The sequence below is a fragment of the Arabidopsis thaliana genome, chromosome 5 (assembly GCF_000001735.4).
Source record: "Arabidopsis thaliana chromosome 5, partial sequence".
In the NCBI taxonomy this organism is placed as follows: Eukaryota; Viridiplantae; Streptophyta; class Magnoliopsida; order Brassicales; family Brassicaceae; genus Arabidopsis; species Arabidopsis thaliana.
Genome location: NC_003076.8, coordinates 6,983,187 through 7,008,361, shown reverse-complemented (window position 1 = coordinate 7,008,361; position 25,175 = coordinate 6,983,187). Strand labels below are relative to the sequence as shown.

The 25,175-nt window shown below is 36.0% G+C and overlaps 7 protein-coding genes and 1 long non-coding RNA gene across 16 annotated transcripts; 3 read left to right on the top strand and 5 right to left on the bottom strand.

Annotated features, from left to right (window-relative positions):
• The first annotated feature begins 859 nt into the window (after positions 1-859).
• Positions 860-2,695, top strand: AT5G20700 (senescence-associated family protein, putative (DUF581)). Its single transcript, NM_122077.4, has 2 exons — positions 860-1,963; positions 2,043-2,695. Exons 1-2 carry the CDS (start codon positions 1,359-1,361, stop codon positions 2,182-2,184), a joined length of 747 nt encoding a protein of 248 aa, NP_197570.1. The 5' UTR covers positions 860-1,358; the 3' UTR covers positions 2,185-2,695.
• Positions 2,696-3,586: 891 nt separating this feature from the next.
• PRK6 (Leucine-rich repeat protein kinase family protein) lies at positions 3,587-5,909 on the bottom strand (the record flags this gene model as incomplete). Its single annotated transcript, NM_122076.3, has 2 exons — positions 3,587-4,379; positions 4,499-5,909. The coding sequence occupies 2 exons, from the start codon at positions 5,907-5,909 to the stop codon at positions 3,811-3,813; spliced, it is 1,980 nt and encodes a 659-aa protein (NP_197569.2). The 3' UTR covers positions 3,587-3,810.
• A 419-nt stretch (positions 5,910-6,328) lies between these two features.
• TBL16 (TRICHOME BIREFRINGENCE-LIKE 16) lies at positions 6,329-10,372 on the bottom strand. 6 transcript variants are annotated; one of them, NM_001161256.2, is made up of 7 exons: positions 10,012-10,372; positions 9,364-9,510; positions 8,991-9,142; positions 8,597-8,680; positions 8,110-8,451; positions 7,717-7,912; positions 6,329-7,594 (listed from the first exon to the last, which is right to left on the bottom strand). In NM_001161256.2, the coding sequence occupies exons 2-7, from the start codon at positions 9,414-9,416 to the stop codon at positions 6,766-6,768; spliced, it is 1,656 nt and encodes a 551-aa protein (NP_001154728.1). In that variant the 5' UTR covers positions 9,417-9,510; positions 10,012-10,372; the 3' UTR covers positions 6,329-6,765. The 6 variants fall into 6 exon arrangements, with proteins under 6 accessions (NP_001154728.1, NP_001078609.1, NP_001332054.1 ...); NM_001343681.1 differs by having other exon boundaries at positions 6,415-7,594; positions 9,364-9,462; positions 9,549-10,319; NM_122075.2 differs by having other exon boundaries at positions 6,452-7,594; positions 9,364-9,583; positions 10,012-10,259.
• A 4,041-nt stretch (positions 10,373-14,413) lies between these two features.
• On the top strand, positions 14,414-15,278 carry AT5G20670 (DUF1677 family protein (DUF1677)). Its single transcript, NM_122074.3, has one exon. It carries the CDS (start codon positions 14,569-14,571, stop codon positions 15,028-15,030), a length of 462 nt encoding a protein of 153 aa, NP_197567.1. The 5' UTR covers positions 14,414-14,568; the 3' UTR covers positions 15,031-15,278.
• A 1,944-nt stretch (positions 15,279-17,222) lies between these two features.
• Positions 17,223-22,182, bottom strand: AT5G20660 (Zn-dependent exopeptidases superfamily protein). 4 transcript variants are annotated; one of them, NM_122073.2, is made up of 12 exons: positions 21,628-22,182; positions 21,305-21,543; positions 21,050-21,206; positions 20,826-20,903; positions 20,402-20,476; positions 20,197-20,316; positions 19,940-20,104; positions 19,308-19,830; positions 19,006-19,162; positions 18,414-18,523; positions 18,200-18,312; positions 17,223-18,077 (listed from the first exon to the last, which is right to left on the bottom strand). In NM_122073.2, exons 1-12 carry the CDS (start codon positions 21,958-21,960, stop codon positions 17,415-17,417), a joined length of 2,733 nt encoding a protein of 910 aa, NP_197566.1. In that variant the 5' UTR covers positions 21,961-22,182; the 3' UTR covers positions 17,223-17,414. The 4 variants fall into 4 exon arrangements, with proteins under 4 accessions (NP_197566.1, NP_001332551.1, NP_001332552.1 ...); NM_001343678.1 differs by having other exon boundaries at positions 17,274-18,077; positions 21,305-22,138; NM_001343679.1 differs by lacking the exons at positions 19,308-19,830; positions 19,940-20,104; positions 20,197-20,316; ... (3 more) ...; positions 21,305-21,543; positions 21,628-22,182 and having other exon boundaries at positions 17,319-18,077; positions 18,414-18,713; positions 19,006-19,029.
• A 142-nt stretch (positions 22,183-22,324) lies between these two features.
• COPT5 (copper transporter 5) lies at positions 22,325-23,064 on the top strand. Its single transcript, NM_122072.2, has one exon. It carries the CDS (start codon positions 22,441-22,443, stop codon positions 22,879-22,881), a length of 441 nt encoding a protein of 146 aa, NP_197565.1. The 5' UTR covers positions 22,325-22,440; the 3' UTR covers positions 22,882-23,064.
• Positions 22,410-22,675, bottom strand: AT5G03185. Its single transcript, NR_142666.1, has one exon. It is a non-coding gene; the product is annotated as an other RNA (long non-coding RNA).
• On the bottom strand, positions 22,997-24,122 carry AT5G20640 (LURP-one-like protein (DUF567)). The gene is made up of 3 exons (NM_122071.2): positions 23,744-24,122; positions 23,393-23,653; positions 22,997-23,303 (listed from the first exon to the last, which is right to left on the bottom strand). Exons 1-3 carry the CDS (start codon positions 23,981-23,983, stop codon positions 23,157-23,159), a joined length of 648 nt encoding a protein of 215 aa, NP_197564.1. The 5' UTR covers positions 23,984-24,122; the 3' UTR covers positions 22,997-23,156.
• Between the last annotated feature and the right edge of the window lie 1,053 nt (positions 24,123-25,175).

Genomic DNA, 25,175 nt, shown 5'->3' with positions numbered 1-25,175 from the left:
TCTCTTTGTGGACCACTCTTTTATTGGCACCTCACCTTCATATTCGTTTTAATATCTCTCTTATTATTGTTTTTATGTCAGTATTTTAAAATCTTTTATTTGATTTTCTTACAAAAACAAATCTTTCAAATCTAAATCATTATAAGCATTGTTTAGGGTTTATGTCAATTCAGCTTATACATATAACACTCAACTAAATATTTGTTTAATTTATTGAATAACTAAGAAAACATGCATGTGTTGCTGTTATGTACAAGTTTGGGCAAATACAGATGGTTGCGTTTGGTTTAGACATTACTGCTCACAAAACGTTAATATATCTTTGTGGTTGCATGATTTTTTTTTCTTTTTTTTTTTTTGGGTATAGCGTTTGTGGATGGATGATTGTGATTGCATATTCGCATCATTTGCATGCATTTGAAACTAACTTTATAACGCTGTAAAAGTTAATTTCGAAACCAAAAGCTATCCTCTCGTAGCGTTTGTGGTATAGCCCTATTAGTATGATTTGTTTTTCACATATGAATTCATCTCCATATTTTTATAACAATTTATGTTTTCTTATTAGTAACATAGATTTATGACTAAAGAGCTATTATTTGCCTCATGTACATAATTTTATTTTTATGAATAGAGAGCTATTATTTGCCCCATGAGTTATGACTAAAGAAATAATTAACCTAGATTAATATAATGTACAGTACTAACAGTCTAACAGTTTAACACCGTGTCACCCACACTATTATTTGTATAAAGAAGTACCAAATCATATTTGCGTCAATTAGCTTTAGTATTTTGACAATCTTCATAACTATAATTGACGACTTACTCATGTACTTATAATATACTTACATACGTACTACATTCAATTAATAGATCAAGACACTACTGATTAGACCAAATTTATATATTTCTCTCTTCTGTTTTTCCTTGGATAATAACCTGGGATCAGCTATTCTACTCCTACTCTCTCTCTCTAGACGTTCATAATAAAAAAAATCCAAAAGATTTCGATTTGAATTAGCTTCACACGCTTCGTGGCATGTTACGTCATTTAGATATTCTATGGTTTAGTTTAGTTTTGAAGATAAACAGTAAGGGTTTTATTCGTGAAATAAGAATAGTTCACGTGATTTTTTGTAAATACCGCAATAAATAAAAAGTAGTGTAAAGGGTTCTCAACTCAACTCTCCCACCAACTCCACCATAAATAACACATCTCTCTCCCATCTCTTCTCTTCTCTGTGGAGGTTTACAAACACCACCAATCTTCTCTCTTCTTCTTCTTTTATGTTTCTTCTTTTTGTTTTTGTTTTTTCGATTTAATCTGATCATCAAAACTCTGCTCTCTCAAGATCATGCTTACTAAAAGAACCCATCCCATGATCGGAAAGATATCGGAGCTCCTCGTCGGTGTCAACCGATCCACGGCGGCTCCTTTCTTCGACGTCTTGATGACGAGCCCTAAAAGCCCACTGGATTTCAAGATTCTCCCTCAGATATCTCAAAGAAACAGCTCAAAGAGATTCTACGATGACAATCTTGGTGGCTCTGTTGGTCTAGGGATTGTAGCCGCGCTCGAGAACTCAAACACTCGTCGAATCACGAGCGTTTGTAGATCGGAACCGAACCAACCCGGCCGGTCTGATCCGGTTCAGTTCATGAGCCATGGTGGAAGCACGGACGGAGAAGACGAGGAGATGTTCATAATGGACGAGGAGGATTACACGTTGGTGACATGCCACCATGGACCAAGTGGATCTTGTAATACAAGGGTTTATGACAAAGATGGGTTTGAGTGTTTCTCAAGTAAGATCAACGATGATCGTCGGGAAAGACTTTTCGTGGTCGATGTCGTTACGGAATCTCCAGAGAATTCGCCAGAGTTTCAGGGTTTGGGTTTCCTCAATTCATGTTACTTGTGCAGGAAGAAACTTCATGGTCAAGACATATTTATTTACAGGTATAACTTGGGAGCATATATATAAGTATTTTTATACTATGGTCGTATCTTTCGATTGCTTATTGCTTTTTATATGCAGAGGAGAAAAAGCATTTTGCAGCACAGAGTGTCGATCGAGTCATATAGCAAATGATGAAAGGAAAGAGAGATGTAGATCAAAATTCTCAACCTCTCCTTACACCGCCGGCCAAATTTTCTCCACCGGAGTTCTAGTGACTTAGCCGGAGTTCTTCTACTGATGAGTTTATATATATATATATGGGGGATTGGGGGTAAATAAAATAATTAGGCATAAATAATCGGGGCAGAGAAATAAATTAGCATATATATATATACTAAGACATGTATGTCCATATTATGGTGGAAACGAAACAACATCGAGAAATTTTGATGAGGGGGAAAATGAAAGTAGAGAGAGCTAAAATTCTTGATCGTTAAGCATGGCGAAAAATAGAATAATGCTCTCTTTTTTTTTTTTTGGTTCTTGTTTTTTTTTCTGTACTTTATGATAATTAACATATTAAAATAATTTTGTCAGTTTAAAATATGGCTTTTCCTTTTTATTGTGTCCGTTCTTTTAATGGATGTTTTCAAAGGTGAATATAAAACTGCTCCAACAAGCATCAGATCAAATAATTGAAGCGAATATTAGCAACAACAATGGAGCGGTGAAAATTGTTTTAAGAATTCGAATATTATACGTGCGATTTGAGCATAATTATGATGTAGAAGTATTGTATTTGTATATAAAGCATTAAAATGGTTATTGCCGTGTTGGTTTGTGTGTGGTTTATTCATCAATCAGTTTGTGAAAGATACGAAAAATATAAAAATAATCGTAATAAAATAATATTGACCTATACGGAAGAAGCCAGCACTGAGAATAAGCCCAAAAGAGGGACATCATTGCTGAGTGGTTGGGGCCTACCATAAAAGTCTCAATTATTAATTAATTATAATTAAACTTAAGTATATAGGAAGAAGAAGACAAAACCTAATTTCTTTGTGGTCCTTTCATTAAAATTGACTTGCATGCAAAATTTTAATATGTCTTTGTTCGTATTCGAATCGAGTCTCCTACCCAATACTCAAGCTTTTGGGGTCCATTAATATGTCGCTCTTTATAAATCTCCTTACACAATGGGTTGCTTGTGTTTAAATTGTAAGCTTTTGATGGTTAAGACTTAGATTCAGGGATATATATGAAATCTGAAGAAGTTTATTATATCATATAGAAGACAACGTAGCTACATGTGAACTATCCTTTTTTAAAAAATACCACTAAACTAAATACTCAATTAGAAGAATGCGTTTCAAAGTCAAAAATTCAAATGAAAAGAATAACAGTGAAAAGACTTTACCACTGGTTGGTACTTTCGAATCTTTTGCATGCATTTTTAAATTCGATATTTCCCAAAATATAATGGTTAGTGTTAAAATAACAGTTTTCGATTTTCCTTGAAGAAAATAAGTGTTTACATTTAACCTTATTCTTTTGACTGAGAAAACGAGAAGAATTAAGAAAAGTAAAAAAAAGTGAAAATATTTGTATCTTTCTTGTGAACAGTTGTGCATTTCTTATGGAACGGAAAAGTTTTTTTTTTTTTTTTTTTTTTTTTTTTTAAATTTCATTGCAAAGATAGATCACTCCAACCACAAAAGAATTATAGAAGCCCTCCCAAGAAATACAAACCATTTTCCTATATACGTGCCCAATTTTTTCGTCCTTGTTTCACACTTAGCTTTGTCGTTAGTAGTATTACATCTACGGATTAATCCAAAGGTTTCTTTCTTCTCTTTAGAGTTTGATTGTTCCAACCGTGATTGCATGCTTTCTAAACACCACTTCAAGTTTTTACTTGTTCTATCCTTCTAACAGCTTCCCTCATGTCTAATCTCTCATCTGGATTACTTGCGATACAAGCAGCCCCAACCCGCAACAATTCCACCATCTGTCGCATTGATTCAGTATTGTTTACTATCTCCGGATCGATAAGTTCTTCTTCTTTTTGCTCCGCAACCGAAGATTGTACCCATTGTACTATATCCGTCCCGCCTTTACCGTTGTTTAAGTATTGAGAAGGGAATTTCCCCGTCAAGATCTCTAGAATTATAATTCCGAGGCAGTAGACGTCTGATTTATGCGAGACCTGTTGTGTCTGCGCGAACTCGGGAGTCTTGAAAGCAAACAATGCTTGCGATGCGTTGCTTGGTTGGAGAAGCGGTAAGAATGCGTAATCACTGATCAAAGGCTCGTAGGTCTCGCTGAGGAGAACATTGCTGGATTTGAGGTTACCGTGTGGTAGATCATAAGACGCAAACTCCTCGTGCAAGAACTTCATTCCGTGAGCCACTCCTTGGATGATCTTCAATCTTGTTGCCCAAGTTAGCTCGGAATGGTATATCCCACGATCTCCTTGAGAAAAAAAAAATACCAAAGATTATTAAAGGTTTCCTAAAATGTTTTAACTGGCAAGAAATTTGCTTTTGAGAGGTCTTATAAAAAGGAACAAATTAAAGAAGCATTTCGGTTACCATGTAAAACGTAAAGCAAGCTGCTTTTAGGCATGTATTCGGAGACTACAAGCTTCTCTTCGCGGCGGTAGTGATAGGCTAAAGGGGTCAAAATGTTAGGGTGGCGGAGTTTCCCGAATCGTCTCATCTCGACATCGAAAGGTTCACGTGCAAGTTGATTCATATCCCTAATCCTTTTCACCACAACGGATAATCCAGTGGTCATCACCGCCTTGTAAGCTGATCCAAGGCTACCGTTGCCAAGCACCTCGGCTGCAGCCTTCATCAGATCGGGTAAACCGAAGGAACCTTTGTCGGTATTCACCATAATAATGTCACCCATACCACCGCCTAGAGCTCCTCCTCCTCCTCCGTTACCACCTTTACCAATATTCGACACACCTTTCTTGGTGGAACCGTCATCCGAGTGCCCACCGCGCTTCCTGCTTGAATCTGTAGACCTTTTGGCGGTCGTGGATGAAGACTCGGATATCCTGACTTCCACAACATCGTTTTCACGGTTGTTGGCGAGCATTCTAAAGTCAGGGTTCTTCTTCTTATTTCGCCTCTTTATAACGCCAACAATAATAAAGAACAGGAGAAGAAGCGATATCGACACCATGATTGCGTTTATTGCGGCCTTGTTCGAGGTTTCTGGTACCGAGGAGGATGGTTTCGACGGGGGTTGTCCTTCTTGCGGATCGTTTAGCTCAATATTCTCACATCCAACGTCCACCACCGGCCCGCACAAGTATTCGTTCTCTGTCAAATTAACAGCGAGATTTTTCTTATCCGCAATGCTTTGCGGGACGATTCCATCGAGGCTGTTGGTTGAGAGGTCGAGGACTTTAAGGTTCTTCATGCTGCCAAACTCTGGAGGTATCTCTCCGGTGAGGTTATTACTTTGCATGTGAAGCTCCTCGAGTTGAGGGAGCTGCGTAATGGAGGAAGGGATACTTCCCTCGAACTTGTTATGATCAAGAAATAGTCGCTTGAGCTTTGACATGTCCTTGAAAAAATCGTCACGGATCTCTCCGGAGAAGCTGTTGTTAGAGAGCATGAGAGATTTTAGGCCACGGAGTTTAAAGAAATGCGGGAGAGGACCGGAGAGGAGGTTGTTGTCAAGCCTGATCGTCTTTAGATTTGGGAGATCCTTTAAATCATCCACGGTGATGGTTCCTGAGAGACCTAGACGTGTGACGTGAATGCCTGAGACTGTTAGACCCTTTTGGCAATAGATCCCAAACCATTTCCCACTGCAAGGATCTGTCCCTTCTCTCCATGAATTTAGGTCCCCTTTGGTTATCTTCACCGAGTTTTTGAACCGCACAAGCGGTTCGGACTCGCTCACATACTGCAAAGAAGGGGAGATTGAGAAAGATAAGAGGAGGATGAGGAGAAAGAAACCGGGATTCAGAACAGCAGCAGCCATGGATTGAAGAGAGGAGATGCTCTTTTTCTTTTTCTTGTTCTTGTTGGGATGTTACGTCTTAAAACAAGGACAATGTTTTTGATAATGATGATGATGCTCTATAGTTTGTTGAAAGGTGTGGTTTTGTTTAGATTGTGTTTGTTGTTCCAAACTTTGGACATTGTCTGTTTGTGAAGGTTGAGAAGGAAAGGGTGGCATTTTTTCTTTGATTGAATTAGTTGTCAAAGTTTAGACTTTTTTTTAAGCCAAAAATAGTGTTTTTGTTATAATTTTTGTAATCCTATTTGCTTGTTTCTGAGAGCTTTGAGAATTTTTTGATAAGGATCTTGAAGTTTAATCTTATACATTTGCATCTCTATCTATTTCTTTTTCAACAGGTAAATGTCTCATCACTGTTATAGAAACTGAAATAATTAGTATCTTAAAATTCGGACAAATCGAATAGGTTTCCAGTCGATTCATATGTCTCGGGTTATTTGCGCACATTTAGGCAGCATCAAATTCATGCTTTTAAGGAAAAATGCTTAGTGCTTAGGCAGAATCCAAACGATAACACATGAACTATTTAGAAGTAACTCTAAAATTTTCTTTTAATCGATCAAAGACAAATTCCAAGAGTTAGAATCTGTTCTGTAAAATATGGTCGAAACCAAACCCCGGTATGGTTACGATAACGACAATACGTCTATGATACCCAGAGCTTTGGTTTTGTACCAAAATAAATACTAACTTACACCTCCTGCCGCTAAAACTTCAATGTGTGTTGTAGAAAGCTATCAAAGGCTGGCTTTGATTTGGCTCAAGCCCTTTCTCTGAACTTTTCTGTTGATTGATGCAACAGCTGTAACTTGAAAACTTAGATCATTGCAAAAAGGATTTCATTCCACGTATCAGGAACACCGGGCAAGCACCAATGGAGGCAATCCTGAACTCCCCGTGAAGCCGAGATACTGAACCGTGATATGTGACCTTCGTCTCTAATATGAGATAAGGCTGTTATGTCTAAAAGCTTAACCCCTGTACCTTTCACTGCACGACCCGCGCTGTAGTCGCTTGACTCCTCTTGCAAAACTTCTTTCCCGATAGACATTGGGGTTGTGTTATTGCAGCTCCCTCCGGTGTTCCATTCCCCACCCACGAAATGTCTCGGTGAAAGGCTTCTGTAGAATGCCTTGAGACCGGGATGGAGAGGGAGTTGTGAGTTAACCCAACTAACTGTGCTGTGGATTGTGAAATTCTTGGCGTTCCCAAGAGCAGCTAACTTCCTGTTAGTGTTGGGAACGCCATTAACATGCATCACCCATTTGTTCCCGTTGAGCTTCCCGCGGTTCCAATGGTGACCTGTGTTCATTACCAATACGTCGATCTTTTGAAGGTATTGGCGTAAAAACGCTGGTGGGCGATCAAGATGCATAGCGTGTTCAGTTGCGGGGTCAGTGATGTTGAGCGGTTCTATGTCGCACAGTGTAGATGACCAGTGGTATAGGACCGTTGTGTTAGTTTCTGGGAATCTGTAAGCCCAACCACCAGGACGAGCTCCACCTTCGGGAGTTATGAACCCAAATTCTGGTCCCACATCAAGGACATCGAGTCTCTCTTTGCCTCCCGAGATCATACACATCATAGACTGAAACTGTTGTCTTCCCAACGAGTCTCCAACAAAGGCTAGGGTTTTGTTCTTCATCCTGAGGGAATTTGTAAAATAGAGCCACGCACTGTTACTAAGGACTTGATGGGAATATTTGACAACGTCTATGGATTAACACATGCATAAGTTGGAATGAAATATAGGAATTTTTCTGTTTACCTTCTCAAGAACTTGGAACCCTCAAATTCTTCCATAGAGCAATCTTTAGGTTGCCATCTTAAACTTTCAAAGGCAAAGTCTGTACGTTGCATCAACCTGCATGCCCACATTGAAGCAAGCCACTGTTTGCATTGAGATCCTGAATACAAAGGACGGTGATTGTCCACAACCCATTTCCCTTTCGCATAATTGCAAGCTAGGGGAAAAAAATATAAAACAACATGTTATTTCAAATAGGAGGGAATCATACTAAAATAACAGCAATACGGGGTAGAGATTTTCAACTAATAGTTTCACCGAGATACAAAGTATGTCCAGTTTCAGAATAATGAACACTCCTAAGATACTTTCACGCATCATAAAACTGGGATCTGTGAAACAAAGATTCTCTACCTTGATTCGTGATGCGAGCTGTTGAAGTACCATCAGTCCTCTCTTCGTCTGTTGCAAGAATATTACTCTTTGGATCTGAATTAGTCTCTTTAATATGTGTTGTCTCCGTAGCTTCGCCCTCACCAACAGCAACCTCATGTTTCACCTTTTCTAATTTAAAATCTTCTCTAGTTGGCGTCTTCCGATATTTTGGCTCACTTGCAATAACTTCATGTTCCCCCTTTTTTTCTTCAATCGTTGGTATCTTCCCTCGATTCGTATTACTTACAGTAACTTCTTCCACTTGTTTCTCCTCTTCTTCTTCTGTATCTTTATTATCGGATGAATCCTCTTTGCTTTCCTCTGTCATAGAAAAGCCAGGAAAAGGAGGATTTTTATGCCAAGCGTAGTTCCCGGAATTCAGAATACAACAGACAGGGTGCATAAAATACTTTTGAGCAGCTTACAAGATGCGTGAAAGAGCTTCTGTAAATGCATTGAACAATACCTTTGTTTACAAATGGAATAGCTGATGAGTAGCTGTCTTTAGTTTCAGTATTCAGCGCAGTAGGTAATTTCTCAACCTTTTCTTCTGCAAATGAGAAAGAACTAGGTCAGATGTACCCCAGAATATAATTGTACAATTGGTTTCATAAACATCTACAGTAATTTGTGAAACATAAACAGGAGAAACAACAAGTGAAAGAAAAAATATTGAAACTTTTGGACAAAAAACAATTCAAGACCTGAGAAATATAAACAGCAGAAACTAGAAGTGACACATTTCGCTGTCAAGTACAGAATGAATTTAAAAATTAAACAAAGTCTCTATAGTATTGTTCCAGTATTCAAACGGCCTAACAAAATGTTGCCAGAAAGAGAGCTTAATGTCATAGTTAAACCTGATTGCAGCTTTAGATAGTGACTTTCAGGTGGAAGAAAGGCCGAGGTTGGAGTTCTATCCCATGTCCATATGACTACAGTTGCACAAACAAGTACAACAAGCATAACAGAGATATCCCTAGCCCTTCGTCTAAGGGCTCCTCTTTTCATCCTATACAAATTCCAATAAAACAGCTGTAAGACATCTTTCTGTCAAACTGAATAATAGATTACAAAAAAAAAAAAAGATGATGAAAACTAGAGAGGGCAGCCTTCGATTCTCCTAAACAGATACGATCACATCATCCAACAAAATACCTGTCTTATTAGCTTAGACTGCATACACATGTCAGCAAAAAAAAATCTACAATCAATCAACTAGGAGATTTCTACCTATATCTATGGATGGTCATGCTTCTTGGCGTTGCAGAGAAAGTTTCGTTCATACTAGATCAAGGCATATGTCCAGCTAGCTCGAGGTTCAGTGTGATCCTTTCACAACAATTAGTTGATCAACACATTTAGGAGTAGATTCCTTGCCTAATCACATAAGATTATTGGTGACCTTTCAATCTTACCTTTAATGACCAAAAAAAAATCCTAAACACTGATCCTATCACAAGAGGAACATGGATTAAGACACAAAAAAGTTTTCATTTTTTAAGAGTGAAATTGATGGGCAAATCATATACACAATTAGCTAAATTAACATCTCCACCTACCAAAACACTGTTCCATCATTAGAACTAAAACTGGTAAAAACAAAAAGAAACCCACACGCATCGCATTACTTGAATTGATAAATTCACTACAATCAAATCACAGTTTTAGACACTGAGGCAATATTGCAGAATCGGAAAGGTTTTTGATTCCCAATACGAACCCTAATTCAAATCTCAACGCAACTAAAACCATTTCCTCAATCGTACTAATTAAGGAAAGTCTCATAACATTACCCATTTTTCATATTTCTGCCACGATAAAAGCCGACAACTAAATAGATCAGATCGAAACGGTGTATCGAAATGATTATGAACATACCTGGAATCTGAGATATCAGATCAAATACAAATCTCTTCCTCGTCAATCAATTCGAGGGAACAAGAATTTGGGAAGAAAGTGAATCAATAGATAGACACTCTTTTAGGGATGTCGGCGATGATGAAATTCGATTCACCGGAGACGCCGTACGGAGGAAATCACTACGTTCGAGAAATCAAATCAAATGTCAAATTCAAATAAATTTGGGAGAGAACAAAAAAACAAGGCTTTGAATGATATGATGACCCCTAATCACTTGTTGGCCCTGGAATCTTATTTTAATGATTTGTGTAATTTGCTTTGAACTTGGGTCGTTTATTTTTTAGAAATAATCGTTGTAGATGGAAACTAAAATAACTTCAATTTAAAATGTTAGACCCAAAAAAAAACTAACACCAATATGATTTAAACAATTTTAATATTTTTCCTTTGACATCAATTTTTTCTATGACATTTGCATACTCTGCCAAATTTGATCTCTTACTATAGAACATAAACCAAATTAAAAATCGGGGGAAACAATATATTCAAAACCTGATTAAATAGAGGTTTGATTAGATTGTGAAAAGGAATGAGAACGCAAATAAATGGGATAGAGGAATAAAGTTTTAGTTTTTACTAACTTAATCCTAATTAGTGTAACATTCCAACATTACCCACTCACAAAGTCACAATGCATTTAAAAAAAAAAAAAAGTCACAAGGCATGTAAGTTGCTTACCATATATGCATGCATGGACCTCTCAAAATGGCCCAACAGGGCCCAATTAACACTCTCCGACTCTCGAACCCATAAATTTCTAGAAAACAGAACTCATCAAAAATTAAACAAATGCTCCTAAAAACACCAAAAAACACATATTCACTTAAATCTTCTTTTCTACACTATTTGGAATATAAGATCAGATATATTACAATTCAAAAGTCAGGTTTTTTTTATTGATGGGGGCTGGTTAAGATTTTTCTCCCACTGATATAGTATAAATATTTCATTTGTTTTTGTCAAGTAAAAATGATTTAATAACCAAAAAAAAAATGATTTTTGAATGATTTTTTTCCTTTAATTTTTTTTGTATAGAATATTCAAGTTTGTGAAGTTTGTTAGTACAAATATTTTGTACTGCAAATCTAATTACGTAAAATCCGGATTGGTAGATCTTTTTATATTTCAGATCTCTGTAGTGTGCAAATAATTACGTCGAATCATTCGATATAATTTTTTATCTACTGATTTATTAGAATATAAAATTCTGAAAAATATGCTCACCCCAGAATTTTGTGAACACTTGAATGATCTGGATATCACATGGTGCCAATATTTTTCTTTCTTTCTTTCTTTTTGTTATACATCAATACATGTATGTGTATATATGCCAAAAAGACCACAATATTTGCCGAAAGTAGGTAAGAAAAATAAAATGTGTGTGTTAACGGTCGAGATTAGAAAGAAATCATAAAACTAATAAGTGAGTGTTCTTATAATAAACAAGAAGATACTCAAAGAGTTTAGCTATCATTCATGTTGAAGACAAAATCACGCCAGCTGTTGTTAGTCGATTTTGGTACCACATTACACATAATTGATATATTACATTTGTAATTGTATTGAAGGATCATAGTAATTCTATAACTAAAAATTGCAAATCGTACTACTCAATTATTTTGTATTTGTTGTACCAACATATATAGAGAAACATATGTGAGAGCGATAGAGACAAAGAACATGTTGCTTCTTTAAGAAAACGATTCGAAAACGTAACTATTTATGACTGGTTATCATCGTCCTTGTTTAATTATGAAAACGATTCTAAAACGTAATTAGTACTGTAGTATAAATCTGTGATTGAACATCAAATCAACTGCCTTTTCTTGGTAAATCGCAAAAAAGTGGATGATATATCAAACAAATGACGATTAATGGATGGCTAATTATTTAAACAACATTATGGGACAAAGTAAATATTTTGAGAATCCGTAAGATGTTATTTTTAATGTAGACGTCTAATTTATCGAATTATGTATCTTTCTAACAAAATTAAACTCTTAACATTTTTTATGTTTTTTTTATCATATGCATGGACTCCATAACAAAACGAAATCCTTAATTCGAAATTAATTATAAACCCTAATATCCATCAAATGTATCAGTCTTCTATTAGGTGAAAAAAACTTCTTAACAAAAACATTTTAATTAGTCCAGCAATCACATGTTTATCCCGGTTCAGCTTCCAGTTCCAGCTTTCTTCATGAAGTTCATTGCTTCAACATTATGTTACTTTAATCCTCGAATATATATCATTTGTTTGTATCTTTGTTTCTTAACATCTATCTTTTGTTTCATAAAGTCGTCATATTTGTTCACATTCAAACATATTTGAAAATTTTACATACTGTATACATGTTATCGATCGAATCTCACCGAAAACTTATATCTGATCTCACTCCCAAAGTATTTAGAGTTAAATCGACTTATATAACCAACACATCATACTCGTAACGAAAACTACAATATTGCCATTACAGTGCACGAGCTTGTTAGGTGCTTGTCTTCAACTAAATCCTACAAGTCAAAGCTTCTGATTTGGTTAGACTCTCGTCTAGAGTCAGCCAAACGTAGCAAACCTCTTTGCTTGACTTGATCAACGTTGATAAGAAATAATGGTTTGTTCTTTTGATTATTGTTGCATGTTGGGGCTATATAGGTTACATAATACTTATATTGTCATAATCTAATAGATTCTTACAACGTGGCATACATATACAATATTACATTTTTATGTTCATATCTATCCAGTTTTTTTTTTTTTTTTCATTATATATTTTAAGACCAGAGATATATCTAATCAGGAAAGAAAAATATATCATGAGTTTTTTTTATAGATAAAGCAAAGCTGAAGAGAATATGATAACAAATATATCATGAGGTATAATGAGGCCAAAGAAGCATCGACTTCATAGAAACATTTTGGTATTAATTGGTTGAATTTGCTACTAAGGACTTCATGGATTAGCTAGTAATTACTAATAAAATAGTAAAAGAAAAGAAAGCATTTACTAAAGTGAAAAGAGCAAAAGAGTTTTGAGAAAGATAAGAAAAGAGAACGAATGGGAGACGAAATCGTGAGATTTCTAATTAAATTGGCCAAGGACATATATCGTTTAATTTCACTATGCAGTATTAATTGTGGTATAACACAAGTGAAATCCATTAGATATGTTTAATTTCATTGTGCTGTATTAGATGGTATGACGGGTTTAGATCGATAGTAATACGAAACGATATACTACGGGTGAAATCCTAAATATAACAATTAAAATCTATATATACATTATCTTAAACACTAAACAAAGTAAACAATATTAATAAAACAAATATCTACATATACATTTTATATAACAAATTTTATTAAAAACCTAGCATACCGCGGGTCAAAATCTAGTATATGTTTATAATTGAAAAAAAAAATTCCTTCAAATTAATTAAGAACAAATATACACAAGATTTAAACATATATAGACGCAACGATTAGCGCAACAAACAATCAAGATCTTTTAGCCTCTATGAAATTATTACTGTATCCCATTAGTATATCGATTTTTCATTTACAGACTTGGAAATCTGGTTAATACACCCAATTGGATGTTAACCAAATTCATACTTCACCAATCGAGTATTGCTTCAAGGACTAGGTACCTTCTCAACTATTGCCATTGAGAAAACATGGACCACCTCACTTCTTTTTATGTAACCACAAATCTTTTTTTTTCATCCGTTTTACATTCACATCGATCCTACGACGGATAACCTCAATTTCAGGTCCACATTTTATCATTCTCAATATACATATTGCTTCAACTTTCAAGCAACCATATAACTGCCATTATACTTATCACTGATCAACTAAGTCGAGTCATTGGCCATTAGCAAGTAACAAATGCTACTCTTTAACTACCTCTTCGCCTCACAATGAGTTCAAAAAGTTTCACTTGTTGCCACAACAAGTTGCACTATTTGCTCATTCTTATTGATTCCATTTTAATATGCTTATTACTATCTCTCTCTTTCAGTTATTACTATACGAGTACAAAGAGAATCTTATAAGAATATAGACTCAACAAATTACAAAGATATGACAAAATATTAACTGAATACAGTATATACAAGTTTAGATTAATAGAGTCGAGTGAAAAAATGAATATATTTAACAGCAAGATTGCATAATTATTTTATGAATTTATGACTTACTCAAAACAAAATTCAATAATTATCCATCCACACCCACATGCATAATTTCAAGAAACAAACAAAAGGTTTCTCGCCACATTATCTCACTCACATGAAGCCAAATCCTCCTCCAACCTCACATTATTTAACATACAAATAATAATAATTTTCTCAAAAAAAAAAAAAAAAAACAGAGACATATGTCTCCATGTATGATCTATATATACATCCAATAAAAACCACCTGTATCTGTATATGATATAACCTTAAAGCCAGAGACTCGTAACAGAAAATTTTATTAGTCTCTCAATCTCATTTTCCACAAAACAAATCATGTCATCATCATCATCATCGTCAGCCACCGATACTAACACAAAGCCATCGTCTTCGTTGCCGGCGGTGGAGTCTGTCACGTGCGACACGTGCGGTTTCGCTGAAGAGTGTACGCCAGCTTACATCAACCGTGTCAAAGAACGGCATAAGGGACACTGGCTTTGTGGGCTTTGTGCGGAAGCGGTAAAAGACGAGGTGGTTCGATCTTCCACTCGTATCTCCGTCGAGGAGGCTCTCCGCCGTCACACGACGTTTTGCCACCGTTTCCGTTCTTGGAGTCCCGATGAAGAGGAAGATCCGATATCCGTCATTGGTAGGATTCTACGGCGGAGTCTTGATGGCTCTCCACGGAGAACCAATACGAGGACAAGCTCGAGTGGAGCTTTGCCGGGGATCGACGGCGTAGAGTCACGACGGTCGCTTCTCCGATCTGGGAGTTGTTTCCCGTCTCTCTCTGCTTGATCAATAATCTTGTTAGTTTTTGTAAATTTGTTTTTTACTTTTTTGGTTTAAGATTATTTGCATCATTTTAGAAGGTGAAGAAAGAGTTGGAATCCGAGGATTAAGTTTCCTATGACGTTAGCCTTTCTTCATATTTGAGTTAATCAAATGGTGTAAAAATGAGCAAAGCTCATCAGTTCAAAATAAAATAAAATGAGTAAAGCTCATGTTCTGTGTTCTTTATTCTTTAATTTGGGTTGCTTAATCTCTATTATTTTTTATTAATTTGAAATGCTTTTACAAAGATAATCTACTGTAATTAATTGTATATTAGGGTTAAGAAATATAAAAACTCAAGTAGCTAATGAAGAGAAGATAAAACAAACAAATCTGTAAAACATTGATCTCGTTCAAATTCGGTAGGATGTGCATGTTGTTGACAATTAAAGAAAAATTAGTTTAGATTGATAAAATTAGTGACGCAATGCTTATATTTAGATATATAAACTCGAAATCTTACCGACTTTTAAATATCAAGAAACTTTCTTTTGCTTAATCATCATAGTAAAAAAGATTCTTCTGATTTCATATCTCAACTGTCGAAGCTAGGTCATATAATATGTCCCATTTGATCCGATTGAGTTTGACTAGTTGATCTGATTTGTTTTTTGGTTTTAAGGTTAATAAAGTTGATATGACTTGGTTACAAATAATTGATGCAACTCGGCCAAATTCAGCCGATGTACATGGTTAAACCGCAAATCAAATTGTCTGTCCGGTCGAAGTTTATTTCTGATCATAACCAAATATTGTTTTGATCCAACACAACAAACTATAACTAAAAATTGGCTAAAACTCCATCAAAGCCAAATTAAACCCAATATATGGTTAGTTTCCCGAAAGAAAAGGAGGGCGCTGAAAATTGAAGCAGTGTGGGTTAATGATAAACACTGGAAACTGAAGCGACTTATGTAATGGATATTAATTCTGAGAGAGAAAACCACTACAGTTTTTGTTATTTGCATGCATCATTAATCATGCATGCCACTTATATTATTGGGTACTTAAGATAACCTATACATAAATTGCATATACTGTATACACACAAAGTTCAAAAAAAAAACCAAAAAAACCCCAAACAAATGGACATAAAAGGGTTTCAAACTTTAAGGTTTACCCATGCATATTCATGAACTCCAGTAATAGTGCATAATTATTTCTAGAACTTATGATTCTGATAAAAGATTTGAATTAAATTCCATTATAGTTAAAAGTGGATATTCTAGTTATCTAGTGGACCTAGTGGTAGAGCTCTAAAACCATATAATTTATTCTTTTAAGATGAGTTTTAAGCTGAAACAACTTGTTAATACCTTGTTTTTTCATGCAACTTGAATTCATCAATTTTGAACTATATATATGTCACAATTATCCCTTAATCATATATTATATATCATCAAAAGAGATGATTACATGAGATGTTGTCTAGTGAATTGTACTTCTGTTCTCAATGTGTGTACTCAGAAAAATGCTTGCTAATGATTTTTTTTTTTTAACGGAATATATGCCACATGACCGGTCACTAGACAATTGAAAAATATCAGTAGACCAGAAACCATTTTTCGTATCACTACCATATAGATTTGCAGTATTTGTTAGCCCTAAGATTAGCCTAACACCTAGTAGTCTCTTAGATCCAATTTTGTAAACACATATGAGCGTATATATGAATGCATGGCACATGCGGATATGTCCAGCTTTGGTATGATAAGGAGACACAAATGTTCATTTGTTATGTTTTCACATCACTTCCCTATTTGTGTGGCGTAATGGGGTCCTTCCTCTTCACTTTGTTGCCCACTTGTCCTATACACTCTCTAACCTGTCATTTTGTTCTCTATTTGTCTCTTAATTTTCTTATAAAAATAAAGACAATTCCATGTTTTTTTCTTGTTTCTTTTTCCTTAATTTTATGGTCAATTTTTGTTGCTTTTGTTAAAAATATCTCGAGCTCCTTTCACGAATATCTTTGAGTATACCCACCAAGATCTGTACCTACCATGTTCCATAAAATAGCATCTCTTACTTAGAGTATGTAACGATCAAACTATAGGATTTGACGAACTTTTAGTATAGTAAGTTAGTAACACAATTTTACCAAAAAAAATAAAAAAATAAAAAAATAAAGTTAGTAACACAAATGCTAATTTGAATTTTCAGGTATAATTATCGGAAATCATCTATGAGTTTGAGAAATGAGAATATTTGGTCGTTTACGTTCTCTTTATTCATCTGCTTATGTTTCATTTACTCTCAGGGACTTTAACTCGTGCTTTTGATGTCAACAACATAAAAAGACTTTATTACAAAATGCGTTAGCAAAAAGCCAAGTGAGTGGAGAAGTTTTATTTGGTGTAAGGAAGAGAAGCAAGAAAGGCGAGAGTAAAAGGAGAAGTGGATTTGCCAAACATTGTGCAAAATGGAGGAAGTCTTTCGAGAACCCTTTGGACTTGTGGAGTGCGACGGTTCAAGTCAGTTCTGAGTTTCAAGAGAGGTCTTTGCTTCTTCTTATCATCAGATACTTCTTCCTCCTTGTAAAGTTTGAGAACAAAGCTAGTTGGTGCCTTTTTCCCACCTGCGAATTGAATTTGATGCCATCCTTCTTCATTGCTGCTTTTCTCGCCTCGTTCTATCATCAACTCTTCTTCTTCCTCCTCACCTACTTGCATTGTAAAGTCTTCTATTTCATCCATGTCAATGCGAAGTGTCCAGCGCGATGAGCCTCCTGTGTCCATTGAAACCGCTATGACTCTTCCCCCTTCTCTTTCTTTGTCGTTTATGACACGCAGAACTGGAATATCGTGTTTGTCCCATCCAACCTCTGCGTCCTTCTTGGTCACACAATTGTATTTAGCTTCAAAACTGACAAAATCAATCTTATTCTCTCTACCACATCTGAACCCTTCTTTGATTTGCTCTGCTTCCATGTTTAGGTTTCCAGGAGTGTTTGAGAATAGTGATATAAACGCCACTTGATCTTGCCCGCTTGTATCCACAACATGTACTACCTACATGTGTACAACCATATATCGAAACGCTGAGTCCCATAATGTTTGAATAACTTAAAAGTAGCAACACAACAGAAATAAAATAAAATAAATCCACTGGAACGAGAATCAAAGGGGCATACATTTACTGCTCTTGCAGTATCCTCAGTAAATGCAGGAAGAACACCAGAAGATACAAGAGCAAGAGAGAGGGCAGTGATAATGCATAATGCTGTGACAATCGACTTTTTTGCACCTGGAGACCACAAGTTTGGCAGGAATTATTATGCTTAATCAACCTAAAGTTTGTAATTATTGTGATAGGTTCCATAACAAAGTTTTGGAGTAGAGCATTACCGGAGAGATGAATATAGGCCAGCAGGTATACCATGGACAGACTTATGAAAGTAGCAATAGCAACAGCGATCAATGCACTGCCTAGCCATTCTGGAGTTACTCCTGGGTTACTACACACAAAAATACCAAAAACAACAGCTACAATATAAGGTTTGTTGAATGCTAAATAAGAAAGAGATTCACAGAACTATTAATTCCCATAGCAGCAACCGCATTCTGACTTTTTTTCTTTAGTCGCCATGTTTACTTGGACAGCTGCGAGCTAAAAACTAATTACCGCTCCATGGATTTATTTCAACCCTGCTCCAACATAGTATGCACATTTTATTTCACTTTCTAAGTTTAGGCAAGAATTTAGCCTGTTTATGATAGGAACAGAAAGCAGAACTGTCTTTATTTTTCAAAGGAAGAACATGGAGAACCAATTTAGGTGAATTGATCAGTTATTGTTTGTTTTAGAGTTCCTAATATCTCCCAAATTCCTAAGGCTCCCAAGTCCCAATGATCAAAAAGACTCCTACCTATTTATATTATTATTTATTGTTTATCCATATGTATCAAGCATCTCACAATATAGTGCCTATCAGTTTACCTGTCAAATCGAATGAGCATGCCGATCATTGTGCCTGTCAACTGGATAAAACTGCCAGATGAAACCAAAATTGGTACAGCCAGGCTGATAAGCAGAGTTGCAAGTTTGAGGGGCTTTGGCAGTCGGATTGGAGATAAAGTTGCCTCGAGCAATCCATCTGGACAACCATTAGGTTTGATTAAGTTAAACTTAGGATAGCTCTAAAGGGTATATACTCTTTCAACGTCTTCAATGAATGTGGTTAGCCTGATCAGTAAAAGTAATATCCCTCATTATATCAAACAAAGAAAAGATAGCCTTACATGCAAATGCAGGAGGAACTAGCCAAACCAGAGCGAGGTAAGTCGATCCAAGTTTATAATAGGTTCCCAAGGCCAGAAGAACAAGCCACTGTATAAAACCAGATTTAAATAGCCATCTTTCAGCCTCCAGCCTGGCCAAATTATCTCGTAGTCTTGGTGAGACTTGCATTTTGTTTGAATTTCTGTTCGAAGATTTCTTTCGAAGGAAAATAAAGGCCACATGCTGACCACTTATTGACCCCAAAATCGCAGGCGACACAAACAATCCAACTACCATCCATGGGTTAGAAGCAAACGGCACAGGTGACGAGGAAATCCATGGCAATATGAATGCAACAGCTACCGAGAAAGCTACTGAGAATATCCATGAGAGGATAATACTCAAACACGACAAAATCAGCGACACAACAGCCGGATAACCACCCATGAACACAGACAAAACCCATATAAGAATCGATTGCATGATCACTGAAACATATAGCATCGTCGCCAAACTTTGCCGGTATACAATCATATACTTCCCCTAAAAATTGACATAGAAATAAAGGAGCGCCATTAGGACATGACAAAGAAAAAGCTATGTAAGTACATATCTTAATAGATTATAACAACAGAGTTAGTTCTGTAATCACCAAAACGTCAAAATAGACAGCTGAGTCCGGGTTGGATCTTTCCTCTCCCTGGAGCGTTTTATCCTTTGGCAGATCAGAAGATGAAGCAACCCGAAGGAGGAAAGCAAGCATATTTTCCCCAAGATGCTGGAGCGATCCTGGTTTTATTAGTTCTATCTTATCGTTCTGCGACGCAAGCAATGACATATTAGACATCTAAACTGGGATCAAAACAAGAAGAAGTGAAGAACATCATGTAAAACAAAAAAGGGAAAAACCTTAGTGTGATAGACAGCAGTATTATCTGCAAAAGCAAAGTCCAACCCTGATAGACCAGCAACCTCCTTGTATACTTGGAAATCAGTCGCAGATTTTATGATTCCAGAAGTGAACAGATCCTGTCATAGTAAAGCATTAGCATTGACATATAGATACTGTATATACCAGTAAGAGGGGAAAGAAACATCAGTTGAAAGTACATACCTGTCCGATGATTTGACCAGATGGATATTTTGCGGCTAAAGCAAAATTCTCAATAGCCCACGGACTCGGGCCAGCCTATACCGGGAAGATAACAACAATCAGAAGGTCGGAATTCACACTTGGAGTAAAGAGAAACAATTTGAAAACCGGGTTCCTCTTTCACGTACAAGGCACCAAACAATAGTAATTACGTTCAGTATAAGAACTTAACTCCCAAAAAAAAAAGAATAAAGACCATAGCCAAAATTGAGTAAAAATTACAAAAACCCTTCACATGCAATTTGTTTTCATACCAATTCCTTTTGATGTTTTACAAGGAAGGGGGAAACTCACATGATGAAAAGACATTGTACTTCTTACTAAGTATCTCTTATAGTTTATATTAAAAACTGTGATGAACGAGAGGTAGTGCATAAGATTATACCTGAAAAATACTGGACTTTCCACCCGTACCCATGGCCTCTAAATCAATAGCTAAACGAACAGTGGAACTCCATGGATGCTGCATCAGTAATTCACAATGTGAATCAGAAACCATAAGTTGAGGAATTAAGATATCTAATCCGATCAATCCGACCAAGTCAAAGTTAAGAGAGAGAGGGAATCACATCAAACTCAAAGCCATTAAGGTCAGTGTATCATATATACCTGAGTTATAAAGCTATGAGCGCCATTAAGACCTTCTTCCTCTCCAGTATTGAACAAGAATATAATCGAATTCTTGAATCCATGAGCTGATTGGGAAGCAGATCGAGCTAGTTCCAGCATTACAGCTACACATGAACTACAATCTCCAGCCCCACCTCTTCATACATTCACAAACAAATTTAACACACACACTTGATAGTAGCAAAATGGTGAACAATAATCCAAAATCAACGGATAGGAGATGAAGCAACATACGTTGTGAAGACAGTATCAATGTGAGAAGAGACAAGAATAGCATTGTCTCCAGCGTCTGATTCATATTTAGGCAAGATTCTTAGTACAATGTGACTTATATCAGAATACACAAGTGACTTCCCCTTAAAAAGACCACCAACCAAACGATTTACACCAAATTTGGATTCAAAGAAATCAACATTCACATCAACTTCCCAATGAGCTGTTTCTTTAACTTTCTCAACTTCTGCCAATACATACTACAGAGACGAACAAATAACAAATTCTGAGTACACACCCAAATCAAGAAAAAAATGGAAAAAATAACTAAAAAGAAACAAAACCTCAAGGGCATGGACAAGAGCATCAGAAGAAACAGGATGAGGACCAAACTGAGTCAAAGCTTTAACATGTTTGATTGCTTCAATTTCAGAGAAACCCCTTTTACCAGCTTGTTTTGCGGTTAAGGGTTTAGGTAAATTCCCAAGCTGATAATTGTAAACAAACCAAGATGAGTAAGTGATCAAAATCAACACTGACAACCATACTTTCCCTGATCTTTTAACATCAGCCTGCACTTCCTTATCGAGAGCATCTTTATCAGAAGAAGCATCAGTTTCTTTACTCGAAGAAGATGGCTCTGTTAAATCTGATGCCTTTGGATGACGCTTCCTCATCGTCTCCGGATTTTGGATCGACTCAGAACTCTGGTAATGGAAACAGAAACAGGTCTCACTGTCTACAGAGACAACATCTGTTCCAAGGTTGGAGTCGTCAAAAGCTATAAAGCAAGGGTTTTTACCAGAATCAGGTTAACACTATTGAATTTGAATGGGACAAATAGAAAAAATCAGCTTGATGATGATGACGACGAAGACGAGATTTTTTTTTTTTTTTTTGACAACAAAGGAAGAGTTGATTACAAATGCCCCTTAGATTGCACTTATTTACGTAAATACCACTTTGACTTTTTAGCGGCAGTAGCTGCACTAAAATATATGAAGCCTTGTGTTATTGTAAGCCCACTGGACTATAATGTGAGCCCACGAAGAAACGTATCTTCTAATCAATAATTCAACAAACCAAACCTCTTCCCAATCCCAACAGCTTCATCGTTTTATCTTCCAATCAAAGCAGCTCAAATCAAGCTCGCAAAGATGATGCACATGACCTTCTACTGGGGAATCAAAGCCACAATTCTCTTCGATTTCTGGAAAACTGACTCATGGCTTAGTTACATCCTCACTTTAATCGCTTGCTTCGTCTTCTCCGCTTTCTATCAATACCTCGAGAATCGCCGCATCCAATTCAAATCCCTTTCTTCCTCCCGTCGTGCTCCTCCACCGCCTCGCTCTTCCTCCGGCGTCTCCGCGCCTCTTATCCCTAAATCCGGTACCAGATCCGCCGCTAAAGCTGCTTCGGTTCTTCTTTTCGGCGTCAACGCAGCGATCGGTTACTTGCTGATGCTTGCAGCTATGTCTTTCAACGGAGGTGTTTTCATCGCGATTGTCGTCGGATTAACCGCCGGATACGCTGTTTTTAGATCTGATGACGGCGGTGCTGATACCGCCACGGATGATCCATGTCCATGTGCTTGATAATGATTGATAATAAAATCAAAATCGGAAAAATCTCAAAAAAGGTGTGTTTGATAATTGATGTTTGTATTGTTGTTTGTTTCTGTATGATTAGTTGCTTTGTAACAAAATAATCCAATCTAAATGTGTTTCTTGAGTATATGCAAATCTGAATTCTTATGATTTAGCCAGAATTCTTCAGCTACAAGCAAAAATTTCAACACTTGCAATGTCCATTGTTACATGGTATGGTTTAATGTTATCACATTCAGTGACATAGATAGAGATAAGTAGATCTAGCAGATGGTAGATTCGCCATGAATATAGTCGAGTATAGCAATGAGACCGACGATGAAAGATTGGTCCACATTTGGTTTGACAATTACATGATACAGATCCTTCTTATTCCCCACCATTTCCTCCATCTCTTTCTCTATTCTCACCTGTTTTCAGTTATTTAGCAATATCCTCTACGACTTTAAGACCATTTTTTTCAACACAATTTGTCAGAAATTGTAAGATTTATTATTACCTTAGCTATGGCTTTGCCATCTGAATCCATGATGTTACAAGCTCTCTCTGCAAAAGAGCCTTTGATCTCTACGTAGTTGTTGCGAGTTGATGATATCTTCGGGGGTTTACCGTGAACTAAGATTTTGATTGAACTGTTTTGAACAAGACATGAATCTTTTGGATCTTTCAAGGTGAAAACTAACCTCTCTGTTCCTTCATTGTCATAGCCAAAACCTTCCCATTTGTTGTGTACCATGTTCAGTGCCTGCACTATTCCTCCCTTTAACCAAATAAGAGTAACATTATGCACTCGTTTCATTGTAATTAAACAGAAATGATCTAAACTAAGCAAAAACATAAAGTTGGTTACCATTTTGCGGATGAGAAGCAAATCATTACCATCACCATTTCTCAAGAGAAGTTTGCCTTTAGTTCCAAGAACTCCACACCCATCAACTCTAAATACTACTACTTGTTTGCTATTGCTCACTACGAATCCTCCTCCGTTCACCATAGGCGGTCGTCGTCGCACCACTAGTACTGTCTCTGATTCCGATGAGTATCTCCGGCTCAACACTGGATCCACAGTCTGGCTGCTTCTCGCACCCATGACGTCTATACACACTCGTGCCTGACCTCTTAATCCTTATATATATCCAACACTTATGTAGATGAAGATGCTAAGTGTCAATCTTTTTTTGATAAAGACTTTAAAAGCTTAGTGACAAAGATGCTAAGTATCTATTTCTGTGACAAAAGTCTTCAAAAGCTTAAGATTTAATAAACGGCAACTTGATTAATTATTGGTGTGAGTGGGCATTTCTAAAGCTAAAATGAGATACGAACATTTGAATATCTCTTATCAATGCAACAAAGGTGTTGCTTCTTTAAATTTCTTGGCAATTTTTTGTGTGAATGAATTTGTGAAAATTACCATAATTTGAGTTCATATCATGACTATTTAATTGGTAAATAGACAGCATAAACAATTTGATGAATAGTACAGACAAAAATGTTATCTATCATCTTCAATCTCTCTTTCTCATTTATGTGCAAATCCAAAATATTGGAGTTGCTCTCATTCTAATTTTTTTGTCCGGTCTTATCATAATATAACAAATACAATTTTTTTTTTTGCGCATATGCCTTGATTTAAAATTAAAAAAAAAAACTCAAAAATAATCGAGAAATAGATTCAGATTCCATATGAGATCATATAGTTATTTTTTCTTATAAAAACATATAGTAAACTGTTGTTTTGTTTTATTTACCTACATAACATGTTTATTTTATTTTACCTGTATAACATGTCTAGGTAGATGTAACTTGAAGCTAAAACATTATTTGAAACTTAACTATCTCATTCTTGCACATAGTAAAAGTGACTAGCTTTTCCAACATATCTTGAGTTATGCAATTTCGAATCAGAATTATAGTATCATTAGAGCATCTCCAATAGTGAGAGCCCTCTATTGGGTTCTCACCATTTTTTTAAGAATAAAATTTTGAATTTGAAGAGATGAGAACTTATGTTATTTTTTTTAATTTTGTAAAGTCCAATGGTAATCTCTCTTTGTGGAGTTCTCAGGGAAAAAAATTCTATTGATTTTGAAATTGAAATGTTGAAATGTTTGATGTTGAAATTGTTGTAATAGTGTGAAAATTTCAGTTGATTTTGTTGTTAAACAACCAATTAGTGTAATAAAATCATGATATGGTCGGTCTCTAGGGAGAGATTAGTTGTCATCTTTGCATCTGATAATATCTGAGTTGAAATAATTTCCTCTGCCTCACAAAGAACT

Coding starts and splice junctions, on each gene's coding strand:
- AT5G20700 (NM_122077.4), top strand. CDS start 1,359: ATGCTTACTAAAAGAACCCATCCCATGATCGGAAAGATATCGGAGCTC. Junction 1,964..2,042: donor CAAGACATATTTATTTACAG/GTATAACTTGGG, acceptor TTTTATATGCAG/AGGAGAAAAAGCATTTTGCA.
- TBL16 (NM_001161256.2), bottom strand. CDS start 9,416: ATGAACGAAACTTTCTCTGCAACGCCAAGAAGCATGACCATCCATAGA. Junction 8,452..8,596: donor TATTCCATTTGTAAACAAAG/GTATTGTTCAAT, acceptor TTTCTATGACAG/AGGAAAGCAAAGAGGATTCA. Junction 7,913..8,109: donor AGCTCGCATCACGAATCAAG/GTAGAGAATCTT, acceptor TTTTTCCCCTAG/CTTGCAATTATGCGAAAGGG.
- AT5G20670 (NM_122074.3), top strand. CDS start 14,569: ATGTCATCATCATCATCATCGTCAGCCACCGATACTAACACAAAGCCA.
- AT5G20660 (NM_122073.2), bottom strand. CDS start 21,960: ATGAGGAAGCGTCATCCAAAGGCATCAGATTTAACAGAGCCATCTTCT. Junction 20,477..20,825: donor GAAAGTCCAGTATTTTTCAG/GTATAATCTTAT, acceptor TTCCCGGTATAG/GCTGGCCCGAGTCCGTGGGC. Junction 18,524..19,005: donor ATGCTCATTCGATTTGACAG/GTAAACTGATAG, acceptor TTTTGTGTGTAG/TAACCCAGGAGTAACTCCAG.
- COPT5 (NM_122072.2), top strand. CDS start 22,441: ATGATGCACATGACCTTCTACTGGGGAATCAAAGCCACAATTCTCTTC.
- AT5G20640 (NM_122071.2), bottom strand. CDS start 23,983: ATGGGTGCGAGAAGCAGCCAGACTGTGGATCCAGTGTTGAGCCGGAGA. Junction 23,654..23,743: donor TGCTTCTCATCCGCAAAATG/GTAACCAACTTT, acceptor ATTTGGTTAAAG/GGAGGAATAGTGCAGGCACT. Junction 23,304..23,392: donor ATGGCAAAGCCATAGCTAAG/GTAATAATAAAT, acceptor AACTGAAAACAG/GTGAGAATAGAGAAAGAGAT.